The sequence below is a fragment of the Botryllus schlosseri genome, chromosome 4, assembly GCF_051294905.1.
Source record: "Botryllus schlosseri isolate E-star chromosome 4, Bs_hap1, whole genome shotgun sequence".
Taxonomy (NCBI): Eukaryota; Metazoa; Chordata; class Ascidiacea; order Stolidobranchia; family Styelidae; genus Botryllus; species Botryllus schlosseri.
In genome coordinates this window covers 3,717,151-3,733,066 of record NC_137239.1, presented here as the reverse complement: position 1 = coordinate 3,733,066, position 15,916 = coordinate 3,717,151, and the positions used below count along the sequence as shown (strand labels likewise).

The 15,916-nt window shown below is 37.9% G+C and overlaps 1 protein-coding gene across 2 annotated transcripts in view; it reads right to left on the bottom strand.

The window, feature by feature from the left end:
• Window positions 1-266: 266 nt before the first annotated feature.
• The window catches only part of LOC145437877 (uncharacterized), a 273,341-nt gene continuing 257,691 nt past the window's right edge, over window positions 267-15,916 (bottom strand). For both annotated transcript variants that reach the window (XM_080315215.1, XM_080315216.1), the window contains 18 exons: window positions 15,751-15,857; window positions 15,593-15,674; window positions 14,974-15,047; window positions 14,809-14,915; window positions 14,470-14,566; window positions 13,856-13,923; window positions 13,616-13,744; window positions 12,908-13,039; window positions 9,583-9,731; window positions 9,381-9,510; window positions 9,120-9,220; window positions 7,613-7,683; window positions 6,426-6,502; window positions 6,021-6,149; window positions 5,463-5,615; window positions 3,770-3,903; window positions 3,298-3,433; window positions 267-870 (listed from right to left, as the gene is read on the bottom strand). In XM_080315215.1, coding sequence (XP_080171341.1) covers window positions 700-870; window positions 3,298-3,433; window positions 3,770-3,903; window positions 5,463-5,615; window positions 6,021-6,149; window positions 6,426-6,502; window positions 7,613-7,683; window positions 9,120-9,220; window positions 9,381-9,510; window positions 9,583-9,731; window positions 12,908-13,039; window positions 13,616-13,744; window positions 13,856-13,923; window positions 14,470-14,566; window positions 14,809-14,915; window positions 14,974-15,047; window positions 15,593-15,674; window positions 15,751-15,857 — 2,047 coding nt within the window. In that variant the 3' untranslated portion in view covers window positions 267-699. The remainder of the gene's footprint in view (window positions 871-3,297; window positions 3,434-3,769; window positions 3,904-5,462; window positions 5,616-6,020; window positions 6,150-6,425; window positions 6,503-7,612; window positions 7,684-9,119; window positions 9,221-9,380; window positions 9,511-9,582; window positions 9,732-12,907; window positions 13,040-13,615; window positions 13,745-13,855; window positions 13,924-14,469; window positions 14,567-14,808; window positions 14,916-14,973; window positions 15,048-15,592; window positions 15,675-15,750; window positions 15,858-15,916) is intronic.

Below are 15,916 nucleotides of genomic sequence, written 5' to 3'. Positions count from 1 at the left end.
GGGTTTGAAAGCTGCATCTTGATATAGCTGTTGACGTGTCCTTTTTCTGTGATAAATCAACGCATCGTGTAATCCAATATTTCCAATGTGTATGGTACGATGGCGGGTACGACGGATCAGTTACAGCAACTTTATCTTGACGATGTTACAAACTTCGTAACTTGATGGTATCAGATTTCCCCGATTCCGGGGCCATATAATGCCATCAAAATAGCGACCCATAGGTTCCCGTACCCTGCTGTAAAGCATCATAGAATGCAATGATATGCATCAAATGAGTAACATTGTATATTCGCTGGGATCATCGCATACTGCACAGTGAACGGATAGCACTGGTATTCGATAGTATGCGCTCAAATGGTCGACTTCTCGCAAGTAACATTTTGATCATATGTGCGTCACTTCGGCAGAGCTATAGAAGATAGTGAAATAAATACGCTAAAATAATGCAGCTACCATTTTATCGTTATCAATGTATATGTTGAAACTGTGACAGTATAAATGTTGTATACAGGAGATGTATAGCTTGCATGGTTACAAATATACAAAACATACATGATAACGCACTTGTTGCAGAATATTGTTCATATAACAGTCCGTATAGTAATCTCTGATTCCGCAATATATATTTGAAATTAGGACACCACGAAATATTCACACACTCTGAATTCAACTCGTAATCAATCAGCTAGAATATTTTCACGCGCTTCTCATGTTTTGATAGATTGCATCTCCGCCTGCATTTGGATTTTCATAGATTGGATCTGCGTCTTCATTTCCCATTGTATCCGACTGAGATGTCAGATTGTCATAGGTACATTGCGGCGTCAAGAATTGCTTCACGAGGTCGTAACAACACTTATAGTCACTCTGAAATATATGGAGGAAATGTAGTCCACGATAGTTGTCGACATGGACATCGCTTACGAAGGGACAGCAACTAGATGAAGTGTGGGGCTGAAAATGAACTTTTTTCATTATAACAAAGTATGGAAAATCTTAAAAAATAGTAATATAACTTTATTTATTATTATTATATATTTCTTGCCGTATTTGCGAACCAGGGATAAATCTAGGAATATGGGTCCCCGCCTACAGTATTCGATGTGTTCTTTACCACAGTATTAGCCGTTTCACACACACGGTCGTAAATGTCCGGGCGGTGAGAAGTCTTTAACAGTTGTTTTTAAACTTTTTCGATCTCGGACCCATTCATTATTTGCGGGCGGCTGTGCTACCCTCAAAATCTCGAACTCCAATGACTACAATGATGGTAAAAGGTCATCATATCAAGTACCAAGTTCTAATCTATTTCGCCTATTCCAGCAGTGGTTTTCAACCCGTGTATTTTGAGGTGGGTTAAAGACCTAGTAGGAAGGGGTAGCAAAAAGTTAGATATATGCATCCCATTGTACCCGAAAATATCTATTGGTATTGTCGAATTATAAGTAGGCTACGTCATGCTTTTCAGTTGTTTCCGATCAATGAGACGTAGTGACACGTATGGCGTCACAAGGTAAGAATCAAAAATGAGAGAGGGACGAAAGCGTCATTTCCCGCATCGCTACGCCTATGGCAATGACGAGCCAAGACTAACCGCAACAATAGTACATTCATTTCAATAATAATTGAAATAAAATAACTGAAAGTTGATGTCGTTCAAGACTATCCCGTTGGACTAACGGGTATTGGATATAGTTATCAATTACTACGGTAAGCATGACATAGTAACATAAAAATATCCGCAATTGCAACTAATGATGGATTATGAACTTCCGGTGAAAATATACAGTACAACCGCAAGGAATCGCCTATTTAGCGCAGCGCATTAATTTGTGGAGTCGGTCTAATAATTTCCAAATATCAACATTAATTTGAAATGTTATAATTTGATATAATTATAAAAGCCTCATGAATTGATTGGATCACTCGAATGAATGTTCTATCATAGCAATGCCATTAGTTGCTAGGCACGCAGCGCATGTTAATAAAACTTTTTTCCCCGCTTCTATCGCGCATCCCATTCACCGAAATTACGTTTGAAGTCGTTAATAGCAAGTTCCGTATCCCATTTCTATTCTGAACAGAGCTAAGATTCTAAAAGCTGGGCCAGAGTACGTTTTCAAACTAGAAAATTGGCCATGATCGAAAAAAGGTTGAATATCTCTGGGCTATTCCATGTTTAATATGCGCTAACTAATGCCCATATAAAATGAAGTGGCAGTCTCACCCTCGGCGTCATTACCGAATAATAACAATAAGGTTTGGAAGTATCTCGATGATTTAGTTCAACAGTGCCCATTCACTGAGCCAGTCGGGATCCGTTGTCCCTAGTTTATGAAACCCGATATATTTATGCCATTACACCTGGCGCTCATTACACGCGAGCTCTTGATTATTGTGTAAGAAAACGTGATCGATCGATCCATTAGTAAAGCAAAAACTAATTGCAATATCTAGCTGCACTTTTTTGGAACATGGTCTCAAATTAAAGTAGGAAGGGTGAAAACTCTATTGATAGCAGCCCTTTTAGTTAATTCCACTTTAGCATCAAGTGTAAGCCGAGTTGGTGACGCATCTCCAGATATTGTAAGACGGCGGGCGTGTCAAGAAAGTGTAAACGAGAGAAAATAGACGCCTGGAATCTCTCAATAGATAAAAGAGCAAATAAGCGAAGTCGCATGAAAAAGAAATAGACTGGAATGGTACTTTGAATGACAATTATGTAGCTGAAGTTCGAATACGTTGACTTTGTAAAGTAACTGCAGCCAATAATGTTTTCACAGCTTCAACTTTAACTTGAGTCTCATCTTATTTAGAGAGAAGTGCGCATTGAGACGGCGATCAAACAAAGGTCCTTTGTGGATGAAATCTTGCATTTATGAATGCTATAACGGATAGTCTTGTTTGTGTTAATATCACCGACGGGATATTCCTTTTACTTTTACTTTCTCCCTTGATATTCACATCTAAAACTTCACCATAGCCTACTTGGCGAAGTGGATCAAATTAACGGGTGACAAATATCGCTTACCCGGCGCCTGCACCATTTCATCTGAATTTCCATTGCCGTATATGTTATTCTATCGCAATCTTGGATTGTAATAATCCAACGAACGAAACCATAACGTCATCTCCAACAATGTAATCATCTCTATATTACTACACAGTATTTAGTATTTAATATTTCGGTGGTTGTCAGGAAGTTGTAGACTATTGTATCACGTGACTAATTACCTGTCATCAGTGAAATTCTCATATTGTCAAGTTATATATACGGATATCATATGTACTAACTAGAGTTTGGACCATTCCTGGTCGGATATCCTTGAGATCTTTGACGGTACGAACGACGTCAATTCGATCTTCCATCTCCACTCTTGCGATGATGTTCGCAACAGCGATAAAAATGCCTGTTCTTCTTAATCCATCGCTGTAATTGAACGAAACAATATGGATATTGTGAAGTGAATTGGGTGTTATTGCGTAAAATACTAAAATGTTCTTTCATCGCAGTCAATTTTCTACTGGGAGATTTTGGACAGACAAACTATGTGTACAGCAATATATTCCTGATAGTTCTAAATCACCAGCGATGAAATCCTGGTTATCAGTCACGATTGTTTAGTGTACGAAAGCAGTATACCTTATCGACAGTGTCTGGGATAATTTGATCTACATCAAATTATTATTTGACTACTGTGTTAAGAATAGAAATGAATATTAACTCACTTCAATATGTAATTATATGATGTAAATTCACACTCACGTGCAATGCACCAATACCGTTGCTTCGTTCGCATTGGTATGATCGATGGTTTGCTTAATGAGTTCAATCAGCAGGTCATAATGCTCCGGTTCTTGGTCCCTTTCCCAATGTAGGAATTGATGTTGTTTGATTGTCTAGGATATATTTGCAATATTATTTGAATATTTATCTCGTTCATTAACTAACGACGTGAGCTACACTTCAAACAGCCCAACTTGTTATTTAAACAGATATATTTCATTCATTACCGTACGATATAAATCAAAGAATAACCGGACTGACGTCATATAAACTCGAAGACGGAATCGGTTGGTAAAGTTCACGAACCTTCGTACCACTACGAATAATTTGTTGCTGAATTATGGTGATAGTGACTTTAAGATGGAGATATATAGGGTTACCATATTTTGGACATCTGAAAAGAGGACACTTTTTCAGAATTTTCAGTCTTGGTAAACTGAAGGAAAATCCTGAAAAAATAGAAAAAAATTTTCCACTTCGTGGTCGGTTGACTAAAAAAAAATCAACTTTCCGGCTCAGCTCCCAAAATACACGCCGGAGCGTTACTTCGGTTATTATTTGAGATATATCCGTCGAATTTGGCCGTAAATTCGACCAAAATTTTCGAAAAAGAGGACAAAATCTCAAAAAAAAAAGGACAAAAGCGCTCTCCGAGAACGTATAGAAACCCTAGAGATATATATTTCGATTAACCGACATTATGGCCGTCACATGCATAATCAACATCTGGACCAGACTTTCGGATTAGGAACGGTAGCCAATGTCGATTGGGACAAATTGTAATTACCGTATCGATTTGAAGAACCCATTAATATATGTCTAGTGAGGCTGCTATTTAAATATAATAATATAAACTTCAAAAGCCCTTGAAGATAACTGCAAATCGTGCTAAAAACGAAGAAAAAAGGGACATTTTCCATATTACCCGTCGTATATAGCGCTTGAGTATCTGATTTTTTTTTTTTTTTTGAAAGAATAGCAACTGTGACATCACTGTTACTTTAATTCTACCTACAGCACGAGATGATCTACAGGTGGATAACATGTTTATGTTGAAGTAAACTTGAATATTTTCGGCTAATACTCATTAGAGTAATCGTCAGAAGTGCATAATCCAAAAGAACTTTGTTTATCAACAGTCTTATCATCATCTATGACGTCACACGTATTACATTCGCACAATTGAGGTCAGATCTCACTGGGCTATATTTACATTACAAACAAGGTCCTTCTATTAACACGAAGTAGGTTGATGGGTTCTGATCAACGCCGATTACAAGGCATATACTGGCGACTTAAAATCCGTCGTCTCAATAATTTTTCGCAAAAGTTGAATAGTCCAATTATTCAGATGTATTTACATTACCACTACTCTGATTATTGCTGGCTGTATTTCCAAATCTATGCCGTACTTGCTGATAGCCTATCGTTATGCTCCTTTTGCATTCGATTTTCCTTGTTTAGTGAGATAACGACAAAATCTTGACCGAATTGATTATTTTGAAGCACAAACTCTTTTGCCTGCTCAACCACGATAGTTCATATTCGGATAAAAGTTTTATATATCTAAGTCCATCAACTGGGTAATTACAGTTTGTATGCTCGTTAAAATATTCCGAATACAATTTTTGGTGAAAATATATGTTATTGTGAGAAAGACATAAGCACTTACTCGACGTTTTTGATTTCGCCTCTCGAGACAAAATACTCTTTCGATGGTTCCTATTGTTTCAAGGGTACTCTGAAGGGTGATCGCAATGCTGTTGTATGTTACAGGTGAGTTGATCTCTGTGGGCCAGTATTCACAAAATTGTCCTTGGTCATTCTGAGAAATAAGCACATTGCTCAAGCTCACGGTTGCTGCCCTATCTTCGGTAATATTTCTTTGATAAGACACTGTCTCAAATGAGATGCTACGGGCAGCAATGTGTTATAAAATATATTGATTCCGCGTAGCAATATATACAGGGAATGATAAATAACAGCTCGATAGTCTATAGTAATCTGTATATATAGTTGCAATTCCCCATATATTTGCAATATGTCTACGGGTACCCGTGATGTGATGCTGCGTTGCCTTTACACCTGAACAGTCCATACAAAAATTAAAATGCTACATGGGTGGTCAAAACATCAAGGAAGTAGTCTGTTTTATAGGAAACATTCAAAAGTATCGTCGAATCGAACGAATAGATACTGGACAGATGAATAGAACAATGCAAACCCGTACTTCCGCTGCTGGACGGTTCAGCATAATGATTTCTATAACTTGGTTATCCCAAAGTGCGCGCAGGAAATATTCAACAGTAGAATGTGACGGTCCTTCAGATGCAATGAAGTGCGCTTTTTTCTGGTACGCCTGAAGCAAAAAGTGTGTCGGACTATTGTTCTTGGAACCCAGTACATTCAAATGGCTACAATATCCACTGAATATGCATCAGGAACTGCGTAAGGAATACACGATATTGTAATGCAGGGCATATAATTTGCTTCGATGGCATTTGGAGTTTACGTTTCCTATAATCTGTTGATTACCTTAGAAAACTGTTTTACTCTCGGACACGGAAATACCAACCAAGAGCGAAGAGGACGAAAACAGAGCCGACAGTAACATTACCATCATCGAAATACTTGCCTCAACAAATGTAGCGTTAATATTTAACCACTCAGTATCTTCTGGTTGTCGTACGATGACCGCATTTGCTCCATTTGCTGAAATATAACAACTTTAATTAAATCGTTTATTCCGACGAGACTAATTAAATAATTGACATTTCTTTTTCTCTCTCAATACGAGAGATTTTGAATACAGCAATTGTTTTATTTAATCTGCGTCTATTGCTGATCAATAACTTTGTACTGAAATCATTCCCGTAGTAAAGAAAAAATAATTAAATGCTATAAATCTCAGGTCCTCCAGATATTTCACTGTCTCGACGTAATCCAGGGGTGGGCAACCTTTTTGTTAGCACACTATTCCAAGTTGGTATTTCTTAATGGGGCGTATCATTTTTATCTTCTGTTCGAGTCTGTACTGTGAGGCTCAGATTTCAAAATGAATCACTAAGAAGTATAGCTTTGAGTTGCGCGCTACGCGCTAAGAAAGTTTCTAATTTTTTTTAAAATTCAATGAACGAAACGTTAAATTTGCCTGTCGCCGGCCACCAACACATACTAGTTAAATTACGTGTAACGGCCGCACATATTCGCTTCTACTGCCGCAGGTTTTCCACCCCCGACCTAATCCTTGCTCTGTAGTTTGATTACGTTTTGTGCAAGCAGCAGCATGAGTAGCATTTTGTAATACGTAAGTCAATAAAGTAAAGTCTCGACGTACGGAAATGTAAATATGTGAGTTTCCAGCGATTTATTCGTGTGTCGTGCAGGAAATATTAACCTACTAATACGCCCGTAAACGGCATATGACAAAGCACAGCAAATTTGTGCTGGAGGGATTTGTTTGTGGATAATAGCGGGATAAATATAACGCAAATGATGTGATCGTGTCAAGTAAGCGCGAATTATCAGCGTTATCAGAACTACGTGAAATCATCTCGACGATCGACGCTTCACTATAGTACTTTAATCGGAATCTTTACGGTTACATCTAATAGTAAGAAAAGTGTAAAACGTGGGAAGTAATCTCCGAGGACATTTCCAACGAAGTATCACCTTTAGACATCCATATTTTATGAAAGAAAACGTTTTGCACGTGTGTTAAAACGCATTAAGCATTTTTCATGTAGTCGTACTGTTTATGGCCAGGGTTGAGATCAGGCACGGCGATCAATAAATACTTGACCCAAATTAAATTTTACTTACCTGAAAGGTTTGTAAGTCTTTTTGAATAAATAGCTTCAAACTCATTGAGGAGAACGAGTTCATCATTTGTCCTGCAATAAATAATATTCGAACACTATCATGTATAGTTCAGACTTTAAATATTTCCACACAATCGAGCGATTAAGTCCTACGGGCACAACTCCACTCATATTACAGGCAGTGTTGGGATCAAGTCACTACCTTCGAGTCACGAGTCATCTCGAGTCATTGCAGATTTTGACTCGAGTCAAGTCAAGTCACTCGTTTTGTGGAGGTGACTCGAGTCAAGTCAAGTTAAGTCAAGTCACGAGTCAAGTCACGATTCAAGTCAAATTGAATTTTCGGAGTATGAATGATGATACAAAGTCATTACATTTTGCTAACTGCGCGAAGGACAGGTTAATTGGCCTTTTATCTGGAATCAAATAACGAATATCTAGTTAAATAGACATGCAAAAAGGTGTTGTATTGCTAATAAAATACGCGAGTAACTGTATAGCTACATGCTGCTGTCTGTTATTCTGTTATTATCAGCCAATATAGAGGATCGAACGCGAAGCATCGAGAAGTTGAACAAATTGATGTGGCACAATACACTACCCATGTACACATCCGTGAGAATATAAATCCATAAACTATATATACGTTCGATTTAAATCATTTAAGAGTGTTGGTAAAGGTGAGCACTGCGCAATGTAAGCACTGAGCGGTCTGAGAAACAAAAATGCGTTTCTATGAGACTAATTTATTGCTACTATACTAGGTTACCATATTTTGGAAATCTTAAAAGAGGACACTTTTTCAGAAATTAGCAACTTGCAAAACCGGAGTAGAATTCTCAAAACACGGTGAATTTTCACCACTTTGTCATCGTTTGACGTATGGTAAGCCTATACTATACGACAGCGTAAGCTGTTATCATTTCGTTTGCGGTCAATTTATTTGTGATGGAGGACCAGTTAAAAGTACAATCATTGAATGACTGGTTGCTCTCACAAGTGACAACGGCGTATCGCGAACAACCCGAACATACATAACATAGGGTAATTTATTCGACACCGTTTACTTAATGACTTGAAATTGACTCGTGAAATTTGCTTCGAGTCACGAGTTAATCCACATTTCTGAAGCGCCGATTCAAGTCAAGTCAAGTCATTTTTGAAAAGTGACTCGAGTCAAGTCAAGTCATACGAAAAAGTTGACTCGAGTCTGATTCGAGTCAAGTCATGACTCGTGTCATCCCAACACTGATTACAGGTGAGCTTAAAATCGTGATACCTAATGATACTTGTACAACTTTTACAATTTTTATACGAAGATTTCATGATCGTGTATTTTCGGGGTTATTTCGATCGACTATCTTCGGTATTTTAGCTTTTCTTCTGTTATGCCATCATATACGATCGTACGACGACTATAATACCAGATTTCCATGATAATGACTACTTATGAAACGACTTTCATTCGGCATCAGTACACCAGACTTCTGATGGGATAATTGACTTACTTTTCATGATAATTCATATTAAGCCATTCAGTCCGGTCTAGGTCCGTTTCCTTGAAATAGCATTGCTCCGTCATCAGTTTATGAAGCCATTGATACTGTCCCTAAAAATATGTAATGATATAGCATGGGTTTTAAGACCTACCACGTACGAAAACATACCACCTCAAAGTCACCCGAGTTTATGATGAAAATTGGCAATGTATTTCATTATATTGTATTCACATCAAGGTACCATTACTTATTCGACATTCAATTACTTACTTTGGTTTGAACCATATCCATCCGTTGTTGACGCATATCAATCACGCATTTGTAGACATCCAGTTGGTGATCACTCTCACCCAGAAGCAAATCAAACCCAATAAATGTTCCAGTTCTTCCGACGCCAGCACTGAAATGGAGTATCGATATTCGATAAACTCGATCTTTTCTGTAATTGTTAACTTGAATGCATATAAGTTACCTGCAATGTACCACGATTGGAGTCTCGTCATCGATAGCACTGAATTGAGTCATTACTTGCTTGTGCAGACGGAGAAATGCCGTAGTTGTTTGCGGCACACCATGATCCGGCCAACTCAAATACTGATAATGAGTCACCTCATTCTCTTCCTAAGTGGGTAGAGAAGAGTCATTTATATACAATTTAATAGTATATTCATATTGAAATGAACCCTATTATTTTCGGCTGACACTGGTCATGGGTAATCGTCAGCAACATAGAGAATTGGTGACGTCATATTTTGTGATATCATTGATGTTGACAGTTCTCTCCAATTCTCTACTAGTTGGCGTGCTGACGATTACCGCTCACGACTGTCAGCCAGAAGCATTTGGGCTCATTTCAATGTGAATATACCATTCAATTGTATATTGAAGTTCTGTGCGTCCAAGAATCCTGTCATTTATATGTATCTATGGTATATTCTGTGCGGTCCGTGAAATGCTGCTTGGAACTTGAAACATTGAACATGTGTTTTGAATGACTTAAACCATAGTCTGTATCAACTGAACAGGAATTGGTTTGGAAAAGATAAAAAAAAACTGCAAGCTTCGCTCAGCATCAAGGCAGGCTGGTCAGAAAACAGAGAACAAGTAAATAAGCTTTGTACTATTTCATATACATTTCAGAGGAGGGATTCTCGAACAAGCATCAGAAGTTGGGCGCGAAAGTCCAGTGTTGGGATGACTCGAGTCATGACTTGACTCGAGTCAGACTCGAGTCACCTTTTTCGTGTGACTTGACTTGACTCGAGTCACTTTGCTAAAATGACTTGACTTGACTTGACTCGGCATATCAGAAATGTGGATTGACTCGTGACTCGGAGCAAAATTCACGAGTCAATTTCGAGTCATCAAGCAATCGATGTCGATAAAAATCATTTTATCTTGTATAGGTTCGGATCGTGCGCAAAACGCTGGTGTAACCCCCGTGAAAGCGACCAATCATTCAATTATCGTGATTGTGCGTTTTACTGAGCCTCCATTGTTCTCTCGCAGATAAATTGATCGCAAACGAAGTGATCGAAGCTTACGCTGTCGAAAACTTGTATAGTAAAGTAATTTAATAGCAAAATGTATATTTCAGTTCTCTGTTTTTAACTTAAACAAACCTTGTTTTATTGAAATTGAATTCCAATAAAGTTTGTATAGTACTCAACCATTGGCGCAGGCTGGAATTGTATTAATATCAATCTGTAAAGTATTGCATTTTATAATTTCGTTTCTCTGTTCTCTATTTTTGCTGGTAACTATAATCCGAGGCTATGCAATTACTTACGTATAGTTAAGCATTTCTACGTATATGCGAGGGATAAAGCGCCTTATTGCGTGTATATTTAACTCTATATTCGTTCATAGGTCCAGAATCAATGACCACTCAATCTCTATGTCAGACAGCTAGCAAAACGCAGTGAAGTAAGCATGCCTCATACTTCGAAAAGACAACTTGACTTGAATTGTGACTTGACTCGTGACTTAACTTGACTTGACTCGACTTGACTCGAGTCACCTCCAAAAATCGATTGACTTGACTTGACTCGAGTCAACTTCGAAAATCGATTGACTTGACTTGACTCGAGTCAAAAGGTGCAATGACTCGAAATGACTCGTGACTCGAAGGTAGTGACTTGATCCCAACACTGCGCGAAACCGAAGTTGAATGAAAATTTCGCGAATAACCCCCCGCCCCGCTTCTAGCTTAGAGGTATTGTTCTGCATATCGTCCAACTTTGATATTTCCAAGTTATCTCATCTACAGCCATCACCATCCATGCCATCAAACTATCCGTTAAGATTGCTAGCACTTTTTCATAATTTGTGATATCATGATATAAGGGGCGGGAAATTTGTTACTATCATAAAGGGGGAGGAGTGCCTAAAATGATTAAGAACCACTGTTTTAGAGTCTTCATATAGAAGAACGGGGATAGGGTTTAAAAGAGAGCTAAAATGTGTCATGTTTACCATTGGTTCGAATCATGATTACAAATAGATATTTCTAGATAAATAACCGTCACTTTTTCACACATTTACTGTGGAGCATGTATTAACAATGTAATTTAGAAATAAAATTTAATCAGGAAAATATAGCTAAAATATGTCATTCGGCCCGCCAACGTATTTCCTACTTTTCATTCGGCCCGCGGAGGAAAATAATTGCCCACCCCTGGTTTAGGACAGCAGGACAGCACAGCGTCATCTACCTGGCGTTTTAAAACAAACATTACCAAAATGGAAAATTTATAGAGATAAATGTTTAAAAAAATCCTTGAACGGATATCTCAACAGTCCGAACCCTGCATCTCAGGATTTTGTCCCCATGAAAGCAAGAGATTGGAGGCTTATACTACCTGCAACAGGACATAATATTGAAATCTATTTTAACCAACTCCGTCAGGCTGATATCTCGCGTCATCTGGATCGATTCAAATCTTCCTATTACACTGTTACAAAAATTTCAAGTGACCTTTTCAAAATCCTAGGTTGTAATTAAAGGAACATCTTTGATTTTCGAAGTGATCAAGTAAGCTTTACATTTACTTTTACTACGACACAGTTTAATTTATTTACCCGCAGATGGACTCAGACTTTTCCATTCACTTGGAATCGCTACTTCTACTTGCACTTGAAATGAAGTGTACGTCGTTGCTTGTAATTCTACTTGAGTACCAACGATGACTACTTTCACCACCTCTGTATTAAATTCTGCTACGACGATAATGTTAACTTCATTCAGCAGGAGCATCATCGCGAATAATTTAAATTAGGAGTTTGGACCAATTGGTGCGCAAATTTCCTAAATAAAACTCGGCTAATCTCTTGAATCTCGGTCAGCCGCTTATTTATAAATATTTCAATTAGGTCGCTTTCATATCTTCCTCGTGTCAAAAGCCAGCTGAATCCGCTGTTCGTTATTATGTTTGCACACCAGTATCCTCACGAAAGCGTATTCATTTGCACGTGTTGAAGTTACGATTGAATTCTTCGAGGCTTTTGTAGACAGTGACAGAAATCGGATCACAAATGAGGGATTTTGTTATAAGTTTTAGGTTAGCCATATATCCCAGCGCATAACGTATTCTGTTTTTGGCTTCATTTAAACTTGTAGGCTGCTTGAACCAAAATATGGTTTGGTAAGGGCGGAGCTGAAGACAAAATTGTTCAGTACCACTGTTGTACAGTGACACGAGACTCATCCCACCTATGCATCAGTGAATGCTCCATATTATTTCGAAATGATAAGCGTGGTCTTTCCACGAACCAGCATTTAGTAAACTAAAATTCACCTGCTCAGTGATTTGTACTTTCAATATCGTCGTCACAATCGTACCGCAGGTCTTCTCTTCGATATTCCTGATACGACAGGGTCCATAACATGTTTCTTTCCCGGCTTCTGGCCAGTACCTTTGGCATTTCGGCTAAATGTGATACAATTGCTTGTAACAGGAAGATGAATTATAATACAGTCATTGTCTACATAAAGAATGATGTAATGTAATCATCCATTTTGAGTAGGGGTACCAAACGTCCTCCTTCATGAGGATTTGTCCTCCTTTTTAGGTTTTTTTTAATGTCGTCCGAGGACACCTGAATGTCCACCATTTTCAGGTTTTGTCCTCTTATTTGAGAATTTTGGTCACATTTACGGCCAAATTCGACTGGGATAGCCTACCGTAAATCAGCACCGAAGTAACGCTCCGGCGGGTATTTAGCGAGTTGAGCCGGAAAGTTGACTTTTAATTTTAGTCAACCACGTGTCAATGTGACAGAAAAACTATATTTAAGGCGCCGAGCCGGAGAGTTGACCTTCGTTTTTTAGTCAACCGACCGCGAAGTGGGAAAAATTTACCAATTTTTCAAGATTTTTCTACGGTATTCAAAGTTTGAAAATATTGAAAAAGTGTCCTCCTATCCCGATTCGAAAATATGGTAACCTTACTTTTGAGCACCATTATATTTTTAAGATGACACCATGAACCATAATTTATACATACCCTGCCATTTTCTACACATTTTGCCAACATGACAATGATTCTGCATCCTTGCTCTACTATCATTCTCCAAAAATCCTCGCTAGTATTAGATAGAGGACCCTGCGTAGCTATAAACTTCTTATTGTCGCCCTGAAAATTGAAATGAGCTTAAGTTAATCAATACGTTAAGGCGGATTGGATGCATTTGTACGAGTTCATATATGTTTCATCACGGTATTATATCAATACTTATAAGGTCACCTTAATATAACTTGCGTTGATATACCCGTCCGCCCCTTCTCCTTTCAGAGTCACTCGATTATTATCGTCTGTAAACGGAGTCGTTGCGTGGTTAGTAGGTAGACCAATCGTGTCGTCTTTGGTGACGAAAACAAATCGAATAAAACAAAAACGGTAATAATTTATAGTAAAAGCAACACGGGCCTATCATTTTTCTAACCAATATCAGAGAATTGTGATATTGGCAATTTCCGCGCAATGATTTTGTCTGAAATATTCCCAAAACATAATAATGATATTTTAACCTGGGGGACTGACTCGAATTGCTGATTGCATTACATTCTATCAGATTATATCATTGAATGGAATGAATTTGAAGTGATTTTATTAAAATATCAGCTCTTCCTCTAAGGATCAGGCTTAATAAGTAGTCAGTACTAGTGGCTGACGATTACCCATGTCAGCCGAAAATGTTCGGACTCATTTCAATATGAATATATTATTCAAAGTAGTGAGTAGTGATCAATAGTAAGTCTTTTATCAGAGAAGATCAAGGCTCTCCATGTAGTATGAAATGAATGAACCCATGAATACACCAATATAAGTATTGCCGACAAGTGAAATACCAGACTCACACGGAAGAATATTTTTGTATCGATTTTTCTTGATGACTTCATCGCTTGAAGCATATGTATACGGTGGTGCAGTACTTTTAGCTTCGAGCTTGAGTTTCTAAATGACGGTAACGTTTCTAAGAAAAATAAAAACTATACGACTTAGAACATAATTATAAATAGTAAATTCACTTTCGATGGAAAATCGTATTGAAAGATATAGAATATTCATAGCAGAATACTGCTATGTGAAATTGGTAGGTTTTCAAAAATGTCTTTATCGCAGCGGAAAATCTGCTGGTTATTACTTGGTACACCAATAACTGCTTAGTAATGTCGCTAATTCCCGAATCCCCTTACCTCGAATTGCTTATTGAAAAGCATGCAATCATCCGCTGCCATTTGAATATATTGATCCTTTAGCCTCTTTAGGGGAATGACAGTGACGTCAATATTTTGGTATGTTGCTGCAAAGTCAATATTCCATATCAGTTACGTTACGCAGAACTAAGGCTGTGATCATACCTTCATTTACGAATTCCTCCAACTGCGTCGGTGGGCATTGATTATCAGTCGCATATTCCTGCTTTGTCGCATTTCTGAACAGAGAAGCATATTTCAATATGTATCCTATAGTCGTGTGAACGAGTAGGCCAGTGGTTCCCAACCAGTAAGGAATTCGTCACTGGTGGGGTATTTATTGGTTTCTAGTGGGTGTAGACGTAAACATTATATGCATGATAGTCTACATATTGACGAAGACACATGTGCGAGTCCCGTTACCAGTTAAATGCTCTGGAATGTATGTATAAAAAATTATAACTTGAATGTGTACTCGGAGGACGCTCAAATGTCTTCTCTTTTGAAAATTCGTCTTCTTCTCCGGATTTAAATGTCAAAGTGATGACCTTTTTGTAGTAAACAGAATATTATCGGCAGAAAAGTTTTCAAAATCACCAGTTATCTTGGAGCTGTCACATTTTATAAAAAGCATTTTTTTAGGATCTTAAAATATGGTAACCCTATTTCAAAGGGTATTTAGTTTTTACTAGTAGGGAATATAGACTCGGAAGAAATCCGAAGTGAGAAATGAAGACAAAAAAAAATGGGAAGCACTGAAGTAGGCTATTTCTTCATGACAGACCTTTTGTGTCGAATCCATCCGAAGAGTATTGCTGCTATGAGCATGAGCGGAATCACAACGCAAGCAGTCACCCAAAGCAGACCTGCAAAATGAAGAAAGTATATTTGTTATCCGGTATAGAAACGCAGGCATTGTTATTTTGCTCTTGTCATACTAACTTTGTCCTTGGATAAACGATGGCAAATCGTCCAACTTTTCATAGTTCTGAGTATATGTTACGATAACTTCACCGGCACTACCTGGAGTCGTTGTCACTGAAAGTACTCTGAAAACAAAATTTCTATACATTTAACCGAAGTCGAAAGTATAAATGATAATAGCGAA